The sequence below is a fragment of the Oncorhynchus nerka genome, linkage group LG9a (assembly GCF_034236695.1).
Source record: "Oncorhynchus nerka isolate Pitt River linkage group LG9a, Oner_Uvic_2.0, whole genome shotgun sequence".
Lineage (NCBI taxonomy): Eukaryota > Metazoa > Chordata > Actinopteri > Salmoniformes > Salmonidae > Oncorhynchus > Oncorhynchus nerka.
In genome coordinates, this window is record NC_088404.1 from 26,769,399 (window position 1) to 26,790,134 (window position 20,736).

The window sequence follows — 20,736 nt, forward strand, 5'->3', positions numbered from 1 at the left end:
CCACCCTCACATTTGACCAGCTGGTGGACCTGTCCATCCGACTGGGTAACCTGCTGGCCACCCGCGGACGTCCAGATCGGGCTCTGTTGGTTCGATCCTCCAGCACCAACGCTCCGATACCTATGGAGCTGGGAGGTGCTGTGTGTAGGGAGGCCGGAGGAGGGGCCTTCGCCTGCATCATCTGTGGCCTCAGAGGTCACACTGCCAGCCGGTGTAGAGTTGGTTCCTCTGGGGGTCGAGGCAGCAGGCAGGGCACTCTAGCTTCATCACAGGTGAGCCGGGACCATTCTCACCAAGAGCCCTCTGTTGCACACCAGTTTTTTGCATGTAATTTTTCCTGAGTTTTCCCCTCATTCCCAGCATAAGGCGCTAGTCGATTCAGGCGCGGCAGGGAATTTTATAGACAGAGCATTCGCTCATAGTTTAGGGATCCCTATTGTTCTAGTGGCTGTTCCCTTCCCAGTTCACACTCTAGATAGCCGACCCTTAGGGTCCGGGTTTATTAGGGAGGCCACCGCTCCCCTGGGTATGGTGACACAGGGGGGTCACAAGGAGAGAATCAGTCTCTTCCTCATTGACTCTCCTGCGTTTCCCGTGGTGCTAGGCCTTCCCTGGTTAGCCTGTCATGACCCCACTGTCTCATGGCAGCGGAGGGCTCTTACGGGGTGGTCGCGTGAGTGCTCGGGGAGGTGTTTAGGGGTTTCCGTTGGTGCTACTACGGTGGAAAGTCCAGACCAGGTCTCCGCCGTGAGCATTCCCCCCTGAATATTCCGATTTGGTTCAAGTAAGACAACTTGTCCACATATTCTAGGTCAGAACTGTCCAGAGTAGTAATGCTAGTCAGGCGGGCAGGCGGGTGTGGGCAGCGAACGGTTGAAAAGCATGCATTTGGTTTTACTAGCGTTTAAGAGCAGTTGGAGGCCACAGAAGGAGTGTTGTATGGCATTGAAGCTCGTTTGGAGTTTAGTTAACACAGTGTTCAAAGAAGGGCCAGATGTATACAGAATGGTGTCGTCTGCGTAGAGGTGGATCAGCGAATCACCCGCAGCAAGAGCATCATCGTTGATATATACATTGAAAAGAGTCTGCCCGAGAATTTAACCTTGTGGTACCCCCATAGAGACTGCCAGAGGTCGGGACAACAGGCCCTCCGATTTGACACACTGAACTCTGTCTGAGAAGTAGTTAGTCAACCAGAAGAGGCAGTCATTTGAGAAACCAAGGTTATTGAGTCTGCCGATAAGAATTCGGTGATTGACAGAGTCGGAAGCCTTGGCCAGGTCGATGAAGACGGCTGCACAGTACTGTCTTTTATCGATGGCGGTTATGATATCGTTTAGTACCTTGAGCGTGGCTGACGTGCACCCGTGACCAGCTCGGAAACCGTGACCAGCGGAGAAGGTACGGTGGGAATCGAAATGCTCAGTGATCTGTTTATTAACTTGGCTTTTGAAGACTTTAGAAAGGCAGGGCAGGATGGATATAGGTCTATAACAATTTGGGTCTAGAGTGTCACCCCCTTTGACGAGGGGGATGACCGAGGCAGCTTTCAAATCTTTAGGGATCTCGGACAATACGAAAGAGACTGGTAATAGGGGTTGCAAAAATGGCAGCGGATAATTTTAGAAAGAGAGGGTCCAGATTGTCTAGCCCAGCTGATTTGTACGGGTCCAGGTTTTGCAGCTCTTTCAGAACATCTGCTATCTGCATTTGGGTGAAGGAGAAGCTGGGAGGCTTGGGCAAGTCTCTGCGGGGGGTGCGGAGCTATTGGCCGGGGTTGGGATAGCCAGGAGGAAAGCATGGCCAGCCGTAGAGAAATGTTTATTGAAATTCTCGATTATCGTGGATTCATCGGTGGTGACAGTGTTACCTAGCCTCAGTGCAGTGGGCAGCTTGGAGGAGGTGCTCTAATTCTCCATGGACTTTACAATGTCCCAAAACATTTTGGAGTTAGAGCTACAGGTTGCAAATTTCTGTTTGAAAAAGCTATTCTTTGCTTTCCTGACTGACTCCATGTATTGGTTCTAAACTTCCCTGAAAAGTTGCATATTGCGGGGACTATTCAATGCTAGTGCAGTCCACCACAGGATGTTTTTGTGCTGGTCGGGGGGAGTCAGGTCTGGAGTAAACCAAGGGCTGTATCTGTTCTTAGTTCTACATTCTTTGAAAGGGGCATGCTTATTTAAGATGGTGAGGAAATTACTTTTAAAGAACGACCAGGCATCCTCGACTGACGATACCCCAACACAATACCCCAACGCGCACTGGAAAGGAGTAAGGTTACTGTAGGAGTGGCAGAGGGAATTCTGCGAGTAGTAAGCCCAAGGTAGAAAATCCACCCACCCCCCTGGTCGGTCCTGACAGTAACACCTCAGAAACGTGCCCACTCCCTGATTGACCCTCTCCACCTGCCCATTAGCTTGAGGACGGTACACAGAGGTGAGATTGACTGTGACCCTCCAGGCGTTCCATGAACACTTTCCGTACGCGTGAGGTGAAGATGGCCACGGTCTGACACAATGTCAGTCTGACGGGAGCCCAGGCAAAGGAGGCGACAAACATTGGAAAACCGGTTCACAACAACGAGAACGATTGTGTTGCCCTGGGAGGGGGGAAGGTCAGTGACAAAGTCCACCGAGAGGGGAGACCAGGGTCATTGTGAAATCGGCAGGGGAAGGAGCATTCCATAAGGGTGGTGTTCTGGGTGTCTTTGACTGGGCCCAGATGGAGCAGGAAGAGAAGTAAACCCGGGCGTCCCTGGCTTTCCGTCAATAAAAATGTAATAAAAAAATAATTGTGCTGTCTGGTTTAATATAAGGAGTTTGAAATGATTTATACTTTTACTCAAGTATGACAATTTAGTAATTTTTCCACCACTGGATGTGGCTGGGTTTAAAGCATTTATTTCAGATTACCCATCAATTTAGATAATAGTGTCTGGGTAAGCATCATATTTTACACCTGCATTGTTTGATGTTTGGGGTTTTAGGCTGGGTTTCTGTACAGCACTTTGAGATATCAGCTGATGTACGAAGGGCTATATAAATAAATTTGATTTGATTTGATCTAAAATGTATTAAAAAAAAAATATTTTAAAAAAAATGGACACTTTGTTTACCTGGAATTTTTCCTTATTGTGGGCTACCACCACTTTTAGTATTACTCTTTACTACACTACTCACATGACCTCGTGTGAATCTTTAAATATAACTGTGAAGGACCTCGGCATTACTCTGGACCCGGATCTCTCTTTTGACGAACATATCAAGACTGTTTCAAGGACAGCTTTTTTCCATCTACGTAACATTGCAAAAATCAGAAACTTTCTGTTCAAAAATTATGCAGAAAAATGACCACTGCAAACTCTCCTTCCAGACTCATATCAAACATCTCCAATCGAAAATCAAATCAAGAGTCGGCTTTCTATTCCGCAACAAAGCCTCCTTCACTCACGCCGCCAAGCTTACCCTAGTAAAACTGACTATCCTACCGATCCTCGACTTCGGCGATGTCATCTACAAAATGGCTTCCAACACTCTACTCAGCTAACTGGATGCAGTCTATCACAGTGCCATCCGTTTTGTCACTAAAGCACCTTATTACCACCCACCACTGCGAATTGTATGCTCCAGTCGGCTGGCCCTCGCTACATATTCGTCGCCAGACCCACTGGCTCCAGGTCATCTACAAGTCCATGCTAGGTAAAGCTCCGCCTTATCTCAGTTCACTGGTCACGATGGCAACACCCATCCGTAACACGCGCTCCAGCAGGTGTATCTCACTGATCATCCCTAAAGCCAACACCTCATTTGGCCGCCTTTCGTTCCAGTACTCTGCTGCCTGTGACTGGAACGAATTGCAAAAATCGCTGAAGTTGGAGACTTTTATCTCCCTCACCAACTTCAAACATCAGCTATCTGAGCAGCTAACCGATCGCTGCAGCTGTACATAGTCTATTGGTAAATAGCCCACCCATTTTCACCTACCTCATCCCCATACTGTTTTTATTTATTTACTTTCTGCTCTTTTGCACACCAATATCTCTACCTGTACATGACCATCTGATCATTTATCACTCCAGTGTTAATCTGCAAAATTGTAATTATTCGCCTACCTCCTCATGCCTTTTGCACACATTGTATATAGACTCCCCCTTTTTTTCTACTGTGTTATTGACTTGTTAATTGTTTACTCCATGTGTAACTCTGTGTTCTCTGTTCACACTGCTATGCTTTATCTTGGCCAGGTCGCAGTTGCAAATGAGAACTTGTTCTCAACTAGCCTACCTGGTTAAATAAAGGTGAAATAAAAAATAAAAAAATAAAAAATAATCCATGCTTTTGTTACTTCTAGGTTAGACTACTGCAATGCTCTACTTTCCGACTACCCGGATAAAGCACTAGATAAACTTCAGTTAGTGTTAAATACGGCTGCTAGAATCCTGACTAGAACAAAAGTTTGATCATATTTCTCCAGTGCTAGCCTCCCTACACTGGCTTCCTGTTAAGGCAAGGGCTGATTTCAAGGTTTCACTGCTAACCTACAAAGCATTACATGGGCTTGCTCCTACCTATCTTTACGATTTGGTCCTGCCGTACATACCTACACGTACGCTACGGTCACAAGACGCAGGCCTCCTAATTGTCCCTAGAATTTCATTTCTAAGCAAACAGCTGGAGGCAGGGCTTTCTCCTATAGAGCTACATTTTTATGGAATGGTCTGCCTACCCATGTGAGAGACGCAGACTCGTTCTCAACCTTTAAGTCCTTACTGAAGACTCGTCTCTTCAGTGGGTCATATAATTGAGTGTAGTCTGGCCCAGGAGTGTGAAGGTGAACGGAAAGGCTCTGGAGCAACGAACCGCCCTTGCTATCTCTGCCTGGCTGGTTCCCCTCTCTCCACTGGGATTCTCTGCCTCTAACCCTATTACAGGGGCTGAGTCACTGGCTTACTGGTGCTCTTCCATGCCGTCCCTAGGAGGGGTGCGTTACTTGAGTGGGTTGAGTTGCTGACGTGGTCTTCCTGTCTGGGTTGGCGCCCCCCTTGGGTTGTACCGTGGCGAAGATCTTTGTGGGCTATACTCGGCCTTGTCTCAGGATGGTAAGTTGGTGGTTGAAGATATCCCTCTAGTGGTGTGGGGGCTGTGCTTTGGCAAAGTGGGTGGGGTTATATCCTGCCTGTTTGGCCCTGTCCGGGGGTATCATCGAATGGGGCCACAGTGTCTCCTGACCCCTCCTGTCTCAGCCTCCAGTATTTATGCTGCAGTAGTTTATGTGTCGGGGGGCTAGGGTCAGTCTGTTATATCTGGAGTATTTCTCCTGTCTTATCCTGTGTCCTGTGTGAATTTACAGTGCCTTGCGAAAGTATTCGGCCCCCTTGAACTTTGCGACCTTTTGCCACATTTCAGGCTTCAAACATAAATATATAAAACTGTATTTTTTTGTGAAGAATCAACAACAAGTGGGACACAATCATGAAGTGGAACGACATTTATTGGATATTTCAAACTTTTTTAACAAATCAAAAACGGAAAAATTGGGCGTGCAAAATTATTCAGCCCCTTTACTTTCAGTGCAGCAAACTCTCTCCAGAAGTTCAGTGAGGTTCTCTGAATGATCCAATGTTGACCTAAATGACTAATGATGATAAATACAATCCACCTGTGTGTAATCAAGTCTCCGTATAAATGCACCTGCACTGTGATAGTCTCAGAGGTCCGTTAAAAGCGCAGAGAGCATCATGAAGAACAAGGAACACACCAGGCAGGTCCGAGATACTGTTGTGAAGAAATTTAAAGCCGGATTTGGATACAAAAAAAAATCCCAAGCTTTAAACATCCCAAGGAGCACTGTGCAAGCGATAATATTGAAATGGAAGGAGTATCAGACCACTACAAATCTACCAAGACCTGGCCGTCCCTCTAAACTATCAGCTCATACAAGGAGAAGACTGATCAGAGATGCAGCCAAGAGGCCCATGATCACTCTGGATGAACTGCAGAAATCTACAGCTGAGGTGGGAGACTCTGTCCATAGGACAACAATCAGTCGTATATTGCACAAATCTGGCCTTTATGGAAGAGTGGCAAGAAGAAAGCCATTTCTTAAAGATATCCATAAAAAGTGTAGTTTAAAGTTTGCCACAAGCCACCTGGGAGACACACCAAACATGTGGAAGAAGGTGCTCTGGTCAGATGAAACCAAAATGGAACTTTTTGGCAACAATGCAAAACGTTATGTTTGGCGTAAAAGCAACACAGCTCATCACCCTGAACACACCATCCCCACTGTCAAACATGGTGGTGGCAGCATCATGGTTTGGGCCTGCTTTTCTTCAGCAGGGACAGGGAAGATGGTTAAAATTGATGGGAAGATGGATGGAGCCAAATACAGGACCATTCTGGAAGAAAACCTGATGGAGTCTGCAAAAGACCTGAGACTGGGACGGAGATTTGTCTTCCAACAAGACAATGATCCAAAACATAAAGCAAGATCTACAATGGAATGGTTCAAAAATAAACATATCCAGGTGTTAGAATGGCCAAGTCAAAGTCCAGACCTGAATCCAATTGAGAATCTGTGGACAGAACTGAAAACTGCTGTTCACAAATGCTCTCCATCCAACCTCACTGAGCTCGAGCTGTTTTGCAAGGAGGAATGGGAAAAAATTTCAGTCTCTCGATGTGCAAAACTGATAGAGACATACCCCAAGCGACTTACAGCTGTAATCGCAGCAAAAGGTGGCGCTACAAAGTATTAACTTAAGGGGGCTGAATAATTTTGCACGCCCAATTTTTCAGTTTTTGAATTGTTAAAAAAGTTTGAAATATCCAATAAATGTCGTTCCACTTCATGATTGTGTCCCACTTGTTGTTGATTCTTCACAAAAAAATACAGTTTTATATCTTTATGTTTGAAGCCTGAAATGTGGCAAAAGGTTGCAAAGTTCAAGGGGGCCGAATACTTTCGCAAGGCACTGTAAGTATGCTCTCTTTAATTCTCTCTTTCTTTCACTCTCTCGGAGGACCTGAGCCCTAGGACCATGCCTCAGGACTACCTGGCATGATGACTCCTTGCTGTCCCCAGTCCACATGGCCGTGCTGCTGCTCCAGTTTCAACTGTTCTGCCTGCGGCTATGGAACACTGACCTGTTCACCGGATGTGCTACCTGTCCCAGACCTGCTGTTTTCAACTCTCTAGAGACAGGAGGAGCGGTAGAGATACTCTCAATGACCGGCTATGAAAAGCCAACTGACATTTACTCCTGAGGTGCTGACTTGTTGCACCCTCGACAACTACTGTGATTATTATTATTTGACCATGCTGGTAATTCATGAACATTTGAACATCTTGGCCATTTTCTGTTATAATCTCCACCCGGTACAACAAGACGAGGACTGGCCACCCCTCATAGCCTGGTTGCTCTCTAGGTTTCTTCCTAGGCTATGGCCTTTCTAGGGAGTTTTTCCTAGCCACCGTGCTTCTACACCTGCATTGCTTGCTGTTTGGGGTTTTACGCTGGGTTTCTGTACAGCACTTTGATATATCAGCTGATGTAAGAAGGGCTATATAAATACATTTGATTTGATTTAAAGAGAGGGGTGGAGCTGGCTTCAGAGGGTGAGCTCTTCAGTAGGTATCAAATCATTCAAAGGCCCTTTTCTCAAAAGTGAGTTTACAAGTGTATACATTTACATTTAAGTCATTTAGCAGACGCTCTTATCCAGAGCGACTTACAAATTGGTGCATTCACCTTATGACATCCAGTGGAGCAGCCACTTTACAATAGTGCATCTAAATCTTTTAAGGGGGGTGAGAAGGATTACTTTATCCTATCCTAGGTATTCCTTAAAGAGGTGGGGTTTCAGGTGTCTCCGGAAGGTGGTGATTGACTCCGCTGTCCTGGCGTCGTGAGGGAGTTTGTTCCACCATTGGGGGGCCAGAGCAGCGAACAGTTTTGACTGGGCTGAGCGGGAACTGTACTTCCTCAGTGGTAGGGAGGCGAGCAGGCCAGAGGTGGATGAACGCAGTGCCCTTGTTTGGGTGTAGGGCCTGATCAGAGCCTGGAGGTACTGAGGTGCCGTTCCCCTCACAGCTCCATATCATCATCAACAATACTTTCCTATTGTTCCTCAAATAGCTTTGTATGATATACCATTTTGTGACTGGGAATCTCTACTTTTATCCAATGTAATAAAAAATAAAAGTTTGCTACATAAGACAGAATCCAGTCACAAATCGTGTAAACCTAAATGGCGCCCAATCAACAACAAAAAATACGCTAACTTCTCCAGCTAAAATCCATTAAATTTAAAATGTTATTAAATACAAAAATGTGAAATTGCTCCATAATTCTTGGTTGCTAAAATTGTAATAGTTCACCTAATTTCAGTTTATGTGACAAAACAATCAAGTATTGTGAAGATAATCATTGTACCATCTAAACTGCTGTGAAATATATTTTCCATAACCAAAGCTATTGTATTTTCAGCTGTTTGTATATGGTGTTCAAAACCCAAAAGTAAAAGACAAAAACGAAACTTAAGAACGGGAAGCATAGAAATAGTGCACCTAGATCAGATCTATCACTTCTTAGACTTGCTTTCAAGGAGAATGACAGACCTATAACACGTATTTCTATGTGAATTTGGTCACGTCATTCAAAAAGTTAAATATTGCAGCTTTAAGGAGATATCTCATTTAATTCAATTAAAATTCATATTAAAAAATTACAAAGTCAAAAAACATTTGCCATAGATTGGAGGGAAGAAGTCCCTGAACCAGGGTGTATTTATGCAAGTCAAATGGAATGGAAGCTATTTAAGTTAAGGAAGTATTTTTTAATGTAAAGTCAATTAAAATGAATAGAAAATAGACGAAGTCAAAAGATACAAAAGGAATTGCAGTGGATTGTAGGCGAGGTCCATGAACAGTTGGTTCTATTCATGCAAGTCATATGGGGTGGAAGCTATGAATTTCCCTCAAAGAATTTCAGTTGACTGAATTGACATTGAAATGACACATAATGCAGTCATTTCAAGCAATGCATAGCCCATGTGAAGTTTCATGTAGTCTAATCACATTAATTTCAAAACATCACAATTTTTGTTGTGGTGTGACATAGGCCTACCTGTTACAATGCAGGCCAAAGGTGCAGGGCAGGCTAATGATGGATCATTAACTGATAGACAAACAATGACATGTAGTCTATGTACCCTTTTGCATAATAGGGCATAGTACAAAGGTTTAGTTAAGTAAGTGAGTGACAGGTAATCAGCCAGATGGTGTCAGAGCCATCTACAGTGGGGCAAAAAAAGTATTTAGTCAGCCACCAATTGTGCAAGTTCTCCCACTTAAAAAGATGAGAGAGGCCTGTAATTTCCATCATAGGTACACTTCAACTATGACAGACAAAATGAGAAAAAGAAATCCAGAAAATCACATTGTAGGATTTTTAATGAATTTATTTGCAAATTATGGTGGAAAATAAGTATTTGGTCACCTACAAACAAGCAAGATTTCTGGCTCTCACAGACCTGTAACTTCTTCTTCTTTAAGAGGCTTCTCTGTCCTCGACTCGTTACCTGTATTAATGGCACCTGTTTAAACTTGTTATCAGTATAAAAGACACCTGTCCACAACCTCAAACAGTCACACTCCAAACTCCACTATGGCCAAGACCAAAGAGCTGTCAAAGGACACCAGAAACAAAATTGTAGACCTGCACCAGGCTGGGAAGACTGAATCTGCAATAGGTAAGCAGCTTGGTTTGAAGAAATCAACTGTGGGAGCAATTATTAGGAAATGGAAGACATACAAGACCACTGATAATCTCCCTCGATCTGGGGCTCCACGCAAGATCTCACCCTGTGGGGTCAAAATGATCACAAGAACGGTGAGCAAAAATCCTGACATTCCTGTCTTGCAGGAAATCACGCACAGAACGAGCAGTATGGCTGGTGGCATTGTCATGCTGGAGGGTCATGTCAGGATGAGCCTGCAGGAAGGGTACAACATGAGGGAGGAGTATGTCTTCCCTGTAGAGCACAGCGTTGAGATTGCCTGCAATGACAACAAGCTCAGTCTGATGATGCTGTGACACACCGCCCCAGACCATGACGGACTCTCCACCTCCAAATCGATCCCGCTCCAGAATACAGGCCTCGGTGTAACGCTCATTCCTTCGACGAAAAACACGAATCCAACAATCACCCCTGGTGAGACAAAACCATGACTCTTCAGTCAAGAGCACTTTTTGCCAGTCCTGTCTGGTCCATTGATGGTGGGTTTGTGCCCATAGGCAACGTTGTTGCTGGTGATGTCTGGTGAGGACCTGTGTGCCCACATGCTACAAGCCCTCAGTCCAGCCTCTCTCAGCCTATTGCTCTGGATAAGAGCGTCTGCTAAATGACTTAAATGTAAATGTATTGCGGACAGTCTGAGCACTGATGGAGGGATTGTGTGTTCCTGGTGTAACTAGGGCAGTTGTTGTTGCCATACTGTACCTGTCCCACAGGTGTGATGTTCGGGTGTAGCGATCCTGTGCAGGCAATGTTACATGTGGTCTGCCACTGCGAGGACGATCAGCTGTCCGTCCTGTCTCCCTGTAGCGCTGTTTTAGGCGTCTCACAGTACTGACATTGCAATTTATTGCCCTGGCCAGATCTGCAGTCCTCATGCCACCTTGCAGCATTCCTAAGACATGTTCACGAAGATGAGCAGGGACCCTGGGCATCTTTCTTTTGGTGTTTTTCAGAGTCAGTAGGAAGGCCACTTTAGTGTCCTAAGTTTTCATAACTGTGACCTTAATTGCCTACCGTCTGTAAGCTGTTAGTGTCTTAACGACCGTTCCACAGGTGCATGTTCATTAATTGTTTATGGTTCATTGAACATGTGGGGCGGCAGGGTAGCCTAGTGGTTAGAATGTTGGACTAGTAATCGAAAGGTTGCAAGTTCAAATCCCCAAGCTGACAAGGTACAAATCTGTCGTTCTGCCCCTGAACAGGCAGTTAACCCACTGTTCCTAGGCAGTCATTGAAAATAAGAATTTGTTCTTAACTGACTTGCCTAGTAAAATAAAGGTAAAATAAAATGTGAAACAGTGTTGAAACCCTTTACAGTGAAGTTATTTGGATTTTTATGAATTATCTTTGAAAGACGTTTCTTTTTTTGCTGAGTGTACATGCAATTGACATGACCTCAAAGTCATGGCTTTGGTCATTTAAGGACAGCAGCTCACACCAACAATAAATTTCCCCACCTTCCCTATTAGGGACAAAGGTAAAGGGCACACCTGTAATGGTAACTCTATAAAGCCTAAGCAAATACTTTCAGTACTACTCTTTCCCGCATTCTGTTGAGGTCTGGGGTTGCATAACAATAGGTGTGTCGCTGAGCACTCAAATCATTGAATGTTGCGGCCATGAAGGAACCGTCAGGCTTACTGAGACTTTCCCTGTCAATTGGCCTACTATTTCTGTATACTTTGGTCGAATCCAATGGTAAGTAAGCTGATAACAGTCGTCGAAACATTGCATAGGCCAACAACTGTGGTCAGGAAATATAGAAGATACAGGATGTTGCCTAACTACCGTAGGCTGTGTAGCAGATTGATAGTTAAGTTTACACATTATAGGCTAGGGCTGGCACAATTACCGTATAACCGTGTAACCGATAGTTATGGATGAAGTGAAGACTCCATGAAAATAAAATAACCGTCATAACCGGAAAAATATACTTTGGGGGGGGGGGGGTAGAATGAACAGCTGACTGAATGACCACTATGCAGCAGCAGCACACATAAAAATAGCATGAATAGAACAGGCTTGGAACCTCTAACCATGGCAATTTGACTGGTAAACTCATTTATACACTCGCAATGACTGCAATAATTTCCATGGTAATGTATAATGTTAATTAAAATTGTGTTAACTGATGTGACTCCTGCATTATATGCATTAGTGTCTAATCTGAATGCTGATTGGTTAAAAGTGCATTCCCGCCGGTGTCTATTCCAAAAGTTAGTTTAATAACACATTTATAATGGGATAGAAATAAGCACAAGGTTTTTGGAGACTTGATTTAGGTAATTCCTGAAATACCACTCCTATCGTTTTTAAATGGATGGTATTCAAGATAACATTTCTGGCGTAATAAATGTGATCATTAATATGGGTAAATATCATATACATGCAACCGGAAAGGCATTTTCGAATCATTATTAATTAACAAAACATCTGAGAAGTAATTGCTGTCAGTCAATGTCTCACTACTTTTTATTTTCATGTGACCATTCTCTGCTCCAATGGAAATTCGGTATCCCTTGAAATATAACCCCCTTATCGTTATTTATGTGTTTTCTTTGTCTAATAATCCCTAGTTTGACCTGGATTTTATTCCTCATGCAATAATGTACTTTGTGTTCATGCAATAAAAAAACACATTTTATGCTAGTGCTATGGGAGAGGTACTTTCGACATACTGTGGCATATTGCTATAGCACAGATATACAGTATAGATTATAGTATAGTATATACAGTATAGATTACATTCAAAGCTGTTGACATGAGTTGTCCACAAGAATGGTATATGAGCTGGATAAACATAATGAATTATACACTTTTAAAGGGTGTTCTGAAACCAATTTTTACTCAATGAAAAGGAGTAACCATAAATCCCCCCTGTTTTTTGAAAGTAACACACCTATAACGAACTGCAGCCCGTCTGGTGTTCAACCTTCCCAAGTTCTCTCACGTCACCCCGCTCCTCCGCTCCCTCCACTGGCTTCCAGTTGAAGCTCGCATCCGCTACAAGACCATGGTGCTTGCCTACGGAGCTGTGAGGGGAACGGCACCTCAGTACCTCCAGGCTCTGATCAGGCCCTACACCCAAACAAGGGCACTGCGTTCATCCACCTCTGGCCTGCTCGCCTCCCTACCACTGAGGAAGTACAGTTCCCGCTCAGCCCAGTCAAAACTGTTCGCTGCTCTGGCCCCCCAATGGTGGAACAAACTCCCTCACGACGCCAGGACAGCGGAGTCAATCACCACCTTCCGGAGACACCTGAAACCCCACCTCTTTAAGGAATACCTAGGATAGGATAAAGTAATCCCTCTCACCCCCCCTCCCCCTGAAAAGATTTAGATGCACTACTGTTCCACTGGAGGTCATAAGGTGAATGCACCAATTTGTAAGTCGCTCTGGATAAGAGCGTCTGCTAAATGACTTAAATGTAAATGTAATGCTTAACATCTCAACAGCACCTGTGGTCCAGACCAAACTGGGGGGACTGAGAGGGCAATATGTGAGCGTAAAGGGGAAGGAGACGGTGGTTCAGGCCTACCTGGGTGTTCCGTTTGCCAAACCACCTGTCGGCCCCCTGAGACTGGCCCCGCCCCAGCCTGTGGAGGGATGGGAGGGAGTGAGGGACGCCATCCAGCAGCCTCTCATGTAAGACCCAGCAAGGTCACAAACAAACCATACATCTCAAGTTTCTGGCTATTTGAATAAGGGTTAGACAAACAATGAGATTTAATCAAATCAGACTTCTCAATAAGTTGTATGTTTTTCAGGTGTTTTCAAGACAGACAAATTACAAAAGACCTTTACTCCAATGTGTCCATGACAGTGGAAATCCCAGAGGTGTCAGAAGATTGTCTTTATCTCAACATTTACACTCCAGTTAAACCTGCTGAGAAAACAAGGCTTCATGTAAGTAATATCAGACACATATAGTCAACAGTTGATTGACTTCCCAGTGATGCTGTTGAAACAATATAGAGTTGCGGGCTCCACAAAGTTAGGTCACACCCCGGTAGTGGCAGAATTTAATAATAAAGATGATATTTCCTGTATTACGGTAGGCCTACTGGGTTTAAAAAAATGTTTTGTGCTTTAATGTTATTCTCATCAGCGACGCACTTTTTCAATCCAAATTTGTCAGGTGTGTGTAGGCTACTGAAATGTATTATGTTTGTGAATTGTATTATGATAAATAATCATACTTTTTCAGTCAGTTATCGTAGTGAATGACTCATGCTAAGTGGAATACTTGTCAATGTGCAGTGAAGCTGTGCAGGAAATATGTTTTCATCATTAGTCAAAGTTAACGATAACTGCTATAAACTTCCAGATTATCAAAGGCTACAAGGCCACACATAAGCATAGTTCAGCTCAGTAAATATTTATTGTCCATGAAGGGCAATTTGAGTTCAACATAAGATAAGATGGGGCGGCAGCGTAGCCTAGTGGTTAGAGCGTTGGACTAGCAACCGGAAGGTTGCGAGTTCAAACCCCCGAGCTGACAAGGTACAAATCTGTCGTTCTGCCCCTGAACAGGCAGTTAACCCACTGTTCCCAGGCCGTCATTGAAAATAAGAATGTGTTCTTAACTGACTTGCCTGGTTAAATAAAGGTAAAATAAATAAGTTAAAAAATACAAAAAACCTGAAATCATATAATACAACATATGTACGATGATAAGTGCAAAGTGAATCTAAATGCAGCTGGTATTTACTTTTTTCAGCATGTATTGCTTGTGTTTCTCAGGTCATGGTTTGGATCCATGGTGGCGGATTCGCCATTGGTTCTGCATCAGCATATGATGGTTCTGCTTTGGCTGCATACCAGGATGTGGTTGTAGTGCTGATCCAATACCGTTTGGGATGGCTGGGGTTCTTCAGGTAAGACTGAACTACTACAGAACCACATTTTAAAGGGGTATTCCTTGTATATAGCCTCGTTATTGTTTTTGTTGCGTTACTATTTGCTTATTAATTTTTTTGTCTTAATTGTTTAAACTCTGCACCACTGTTTGGGGAATGTGCTCGTAAGTAAGCATTTCGCTGTGAAGTGTACACCTGTTGAATTTGGCACAAAATTTGGTTTGATTTGGATGTGCAGTATTTCACAACCGGTTCCTCACCCTGAAAGTAGTCTATGAACCAGGAGACACTGTAATCCATGGTTCGCTTTTCTTTAAACAGCCACAACAAATGTCAGCTAACTTTAGCCTCCGCTAACTAGAAATCAATGGAACTGATATGGACAACCGTGCAATTTTCTAAATGTCATGGTCAAATCAACTTCATTATTTTGGTTTGATGGTGGTGGTGATTTGGCCTTTAACATTGCACGGTTGCCCCTATACAAGTGTTGGATTTGTCTCCACTTGAGTTGCTGAACTGATATTTTTGCCATGGCGCAACTGGCTAAGAACATACTGTAGTGTGATTTTGCGAGGCAGGGGATCCAAGTTCAAGTGCCCGTAAGGACTTGTGAGGAAAGAAGCTATACTGATAAAGGCCCAGTGCAGTCCAAAATGTGTTTTTCTTGTGTTTTGTATCATATTGAACATCAGCTGATGAAACTAACACTGCCAAAGTGTGATCAGTGTTATTTCCTGATAGTTACTGGTTGAAAATAGGGATCCTGAGTGGTGCAGTGGTCTAAGGCACTGCATCTCAGTGCTAGAGGTGTCACTACAGACCCTGGTTTGATCCTGGTTCGATCCTGGGCTGTATCACAACTGGCCGTGATCGGGAGTCCCATAGGGCGGCGCACAATTGGCCCAGCATCGTCCGGGTTAGGGGAGGGTTTGGCAGGGGTAGGCCGTCATTGAAAATAAGAATTTGTTCTTAACTGACTTGTCTAGTTAAATAAAACATGTCACTGTTTTGGGCTTGTTTTCCATCTTTTCCATACAGCACAGGAGACAAGTATGCCCCAGGGAACATGGGACTACTTGACCAGGTGGAAGCCTTGCGGTGGGTCCAGGAGCACATCCACAACTTTGGGGGCGACTCCAAGTCGGTCACCATATTTGGAGAGTCTGCTGGTGGAGCAAGCGTATCGTTACTGGTGAGGATCCACACACACACACACACACAAACACACACACATATCCAAAATATATGATTTAGCAATTTATGTGAACTGTAAAATATAATGCATCAAACATTTTGTCTATAATTTATATATTGTAACTTATTTTACCAAATAATTTTGTATGAAAACATATTTCCATCAATACAGTATATTGCATAATATTTTGAGTGAAATATAAGCCTGGTCTCATAGACTAGACGTAACATAGTAAAAGTAAATCCGGGACACTCAAATTAGTATGATATGTTCCATTTGGAATGGTTACATAGGACAGAAGGTTACTTCAGGCAAAAATGTATGTTGCATCAAATTGGAATTCGTAACATATCATTTTGCAAATCGTAACATATTTGACCAATTGCAATTCCAATCATACAGTATCATTCAAATTCGTAACACAGGGGTTGCCAAACTTTTTTGGCCCATGACCCCATTTTGATATCTGAAAATTATCGTGTCCCCACCCATGTGAAAAAATATCAACAACCGATGTTTACTTTTTTATTTGGGGATATGGATACGGACCTTCTCAATGTCAGTGAGCATGGTCGACAGTACGCAACTCATCTCTGCTGTCACATCCAACCTGGATCAATATTTGGTTTGATGCAGGCAAAAGCACTGAGTCCAGCTTCACAGATATGAGCTGGTGAAGGGTAGCCTACAATGAATATTATGGTGCTTTCAAGACAACTGGGAACTCTGAAAAATATGAGGTCAAATCATGACGTCAATAATCTTTAGGTTGGAAAGTCGGAGCTCTAGGCAGAGTAGTTGGAATTCCGAGTTGGATGTCCGTTCAAAATATTTTTTCCCACCCGGAGCTCGTTTCTTTCCAAGTTCCCAGTTGTATTGAAGGCACTGATGTCTGAGATTTCCGAGTTTCCAGTTGTTTTGAACGCATCATTAATGCTCAGAGGGAGACTCCTGGCTGTTCCCTTTGAGTCAGGAACAAAAAGTCCTCCGTAGTGGCCCGTGAATGCTTTGTCTGCAGCAATCGGTCACATGACAGCTCGATCAGCTGTTTGATTTAAATGACTGGAATGTCAAATGAGCCAGGATCACAGTCAAACGGACTGTGAAGTAGGTCCATCCCAAAGTGCTCTTCCAAGCGTTGGAGGTGAGCAGTTATCACTCGTGTGGGACACTTACTGATGATGTTTTCTGTTATTTCATTTTCTATTACACAGAACGTCAACCAAGTCTGTTTTTTTTTTACATCCGATGTGAATTGCAAAAGTTCCTCTCTCAATGAGAAAAATCTTTCCAACTCTCCCCCTCAATAACCACCAAGCCTCGGTGTGAAATAGAACATTATCATGCTCTGATCCCATATCTGTACAATTGTTTGCTAACAGACCTGCGTGCAGTGAATGTGGTTTGATGCAGTTTACAATCGAAGATACCTGCTGCGCTCTTTTTCTGCCAGTTGCTCTCAGTGTATCATACAATGCGTACATATGGCAGAGGGAAACACATTCATAACTAGAGTGCAGAGGCCTGCCTGCCATCCCATGATAGTTGTATCCCCATCTGTGCAAAAGACCACCATTCAATCCCATATGTGACTCACCACCTGGATTCGGTCTTATGTAGCAAAATTTGAAATGGTGTTTTTTACATTGGATAAAAGTAGAGACTCAGAGCTACAAAATGGAATATCATATTGCATTGTTGAGGAACAATGGGAAAGTAATTCTGCTTTGAAATATGATAAACTTGTAAACTCACTTATGAGAAAATGACCTTTGAATGTTTTGGTATCTAGTGAAGAGCTCTTCTTTGTCTACACCCATTCAGCATCGTTCACACCCTCTTAAGCTTTAGCCCCACCCATCTGGTTTCGACCTCGGAGCGTTAAGAGCGCACACTTGATGCTCTGGCGATGATTTGTTTACCTATGAACAACATGAAAACAGCCTGCAACAATTTCATTACGCTTCTTTGCAGATCTTTACTGACATCGGCCATATTCAACGCGTGATGTAAACTTTAGCTTAAGACATGTAGCTAGCTAGGTAAACAATTAACCTAGCTAGGTAAACAACTTGTAAAATAACACACGTCACGCAACATTAGTTAATGAGACAGCCAGCTAAAGTTAGCTAGTTAATTAAACAACATTGAACATAGTGCCAAATCATGTTGTTACTACAGTACACTGCATGAATATGCTGGGAGCTAACCACCCAGATTCAATGTTAGCTAGGTAAAGTTAGGCTCTAACTAGTGAAGCAAACAGCTGTGGGATATGAATAACAACATCAGCTAGGGAGCCACCATCTAACGTTAGCTAGCTAGCTAACATTACACTTTAGCTTAAGACATGTAGCTAGCTAGCTAGCATTACGCTTCTTTGCAGATCTTTACTGACATCGGCCATATTCAACGCGTGATGTAAACTTTAGCTTAAGACATGTAGCTAGCTAGGTAAACAATTAACCTAGCTAGGTAAACAACGTGTAACATCACAGGTCACGTAACGTTAGCTAACGAGCCAGCCAGCTAACGCCAGGAAGTTAAATAACAATGAACATAGTGACAATGTTGTCCTACACTGCATGAATATGGTGAGAGCTAACCAACCAGGTTCAATGTTTGCTAGCTAACATTAGGCTGTAACTAGTAAAGCAAACAGCTCTGGGATACGAATAACAACGTCAGCTAGGGAGCCAGCCAGCTAACGTTAGCTAGCTAACATTACACTTTAGCTTAATACATGTAGCTAGCTAGGTAAACAATGAACCTAGCTTGGCAAACAACGTGTAAAATCACACGTCACGTAACATTAGCTAACGAGCCAGCCAGCTATAGTTAGCCAGTTAAACAACAATGAATATAGTGCCAAATCATGTCGTTACTATACTGCATGAATATGCTGGGAGCTAACCAACCAGGTTCAATGTTAGCTAGCTAACATTAGGCTCTATCTGGCAAAGCAAACAGATATGGGATACGAATAATAACGTCAGCAAGGGAGCCAGCCAGCTAACGTTACCGAGCTAGCTAACAGTACACTTTAGCTTGAAATGAAACCACTTTCTGTGAAACATTTCATATCTGAAAATGTAGCTAGCTAACGCTAGACTATCTTACCTGTGTACATCATCATGCATGATGGACTCGTCTCCCTGTCTTTGATGCCATGCCACATTTGCCCTTAGTTTAAAGATGTAATCTGGAGACAGGTGTTTTATCCATCTCATACTCCACAGCTCAAATAGACAGAAGCCTTCTATATGGCTGACCAATCCGAACTCTTCTCTTGGCATGTCCAGCCCACTCATAATCTCAGCAAGTCATGGCTAGTGGGAAGGTTTCTGTCGTATTTACAGATGTCATGCAAGTTTGTTGTTAATGCACATGAAAGTTCACATGTTCGAGAAAGCATTACTGCCAAAAAACGCATTTAGATTAAAAAACATTTTTTACGTTCAAACAGCTCTCCTGTCGTGACTTGCGACATATGCCTAGTTTCATGAATTGGGTCACATATACAATCTGTTTTTCGTTAATATAACCACGCAGCACACTGAACATCCCTTCTGCCGTTTCATGCTCGGGAATCGTGAGACAAGACAATATGTCCTCGTGAATAGCATCCACCGACATGTATAGTGAACAAAAGTCAATGCATGGGCATTCCGGCCCTCACAGCTAACAGGAGTTTGAGTCGTTCAGTCAGTTTGCTCTTGATTGCTAGTGATAGTATTAATTATTTGTTTAACGGTGCTATCTGACAAAGGTATTGATGTTGAGTTTCTGTACCTCTGCCTCCCCACACATTGTTTTCACCATATCAATTGCGGTAATATCAAAGTCCCTACAATAGTGTGTGGTTTCATAGCGAAGCGGACCTAGCCATTCATGGTGGGAATGATTCAAGTGCAACGGTCAAGCGCGGCCTTTTCCCATGATCTAAGGGTGCTCTCTGGTTGAATTGTATCTTTTAGATTTGAATCATTTTCATTTCATTTTTTAAGGCTAACCACGTTACAATGATTTTGAGATACAAAGACAATATTGTATATATTTTTTTTCTTCAGGATTTTGGAAATTCTCCCATGACCCCATTTTCATATCAGGCAACCACACATGGGTTCTCGGCCCCTAGTTTGCAAACCTCTGTCGTAACATATCATGCGAAATGGATGATGGACATTCCCAAATTAATACATACCATACAAACGTAACATATCATACTAATTGGAGTTTCCCTGAAATATAGGTTTTATGTTTTGAGACATCACTATCTTGATTAGCTTCTTGATTCTTGTTTTTTTTCCATCGCTAGCTTCTCTCTCCATTGTCTATTGGTCTGTTCCATGGCGCGATAGCCGAGAGTGGTACCGCAACAATGAAAATGCTCTTCACTCCCAATCCCCTGCTTGTTGCACAGGTATTTTCAAACTTTCTCTCCACCAAACTCAGTACTCTGAGAGACATAAATAGTATTGCACATATTTAAACAAATGTACTGCCCACTCAATAGTTGTCATCCATCAATGTCCTGATAGTCATTACAACCATGACGATTTATTCTATTGGTCTTGTCTCATAGACAGTGGCAAACCTGATTGGCTGTGAAAGCACCAACACAGTGAAGATAGCAGACTGTGTGAAGAAGTTGACTGCTGATCACATTATGAACATTCAGAAACAGGTGGGATATCCCGGACAGTATCATATCTTGCCAGGGTTCTAGCTATGTCTTTGGGAATGACACCAATCTTAACATTTGGTTATACTTAGCATCATGTATGAATTGTAATGAATTGTAATGAGGACATGAGAATTGAGAGTACAATTTACAGTGTGAAAATATACTGAGTGTACAAAACATTCAGAACA

General features: G+C 43.2%; 1 protein-coding gene across 2 annotated transcripts in view; it reads left to right on the forward strand.

Annotated features, from left to right (window-relative positions):
• Window positions 1-11,329: 11,329 nt before the first annotated feature.
• Window positions 11,330-20,736, forward strand: part of ces2b (carboxylesterase 2b) — a 46,858-nt gene continuing 37,451 nt past the window's right edge. The window contains exons 1-7 of one of the 2 annotated variants that reach the window (XM_029667785.2): window positions 11,330-11,501; window positions 13,260-13,449; window positions 13,572-13,710; window positions 14,548-14,681; window positions 15,705-15,858; window positions 20,180-20,284; window positions 20,447-20,548. In XM_029667785.2, coding sequence (XP_029523645.2) covers window positions 11,423-11,501; window positions 13,260-13,449; window positions 13,572-13,710; window positions 14,548-14,681; window positions 15,705-15,858; window positions 20,180-20,284; window positions 20,447-20,548 — 903 coding nt within the window. In that variant the 5' untranslated portion in view covers window positions 11,330-11,422. The remainder of the gene's footprint in view (window positions 11,502-13,259; window positions 13,450-13,571; window positions 13,711-14,547; window positions 14,682-15,704; window positions 15,859-20,179; window positions 20,285-20,446; window positions 20,549-20,736) is intronic. The other variant, XM_029667784.2, reaches the window with a different exon arrangement.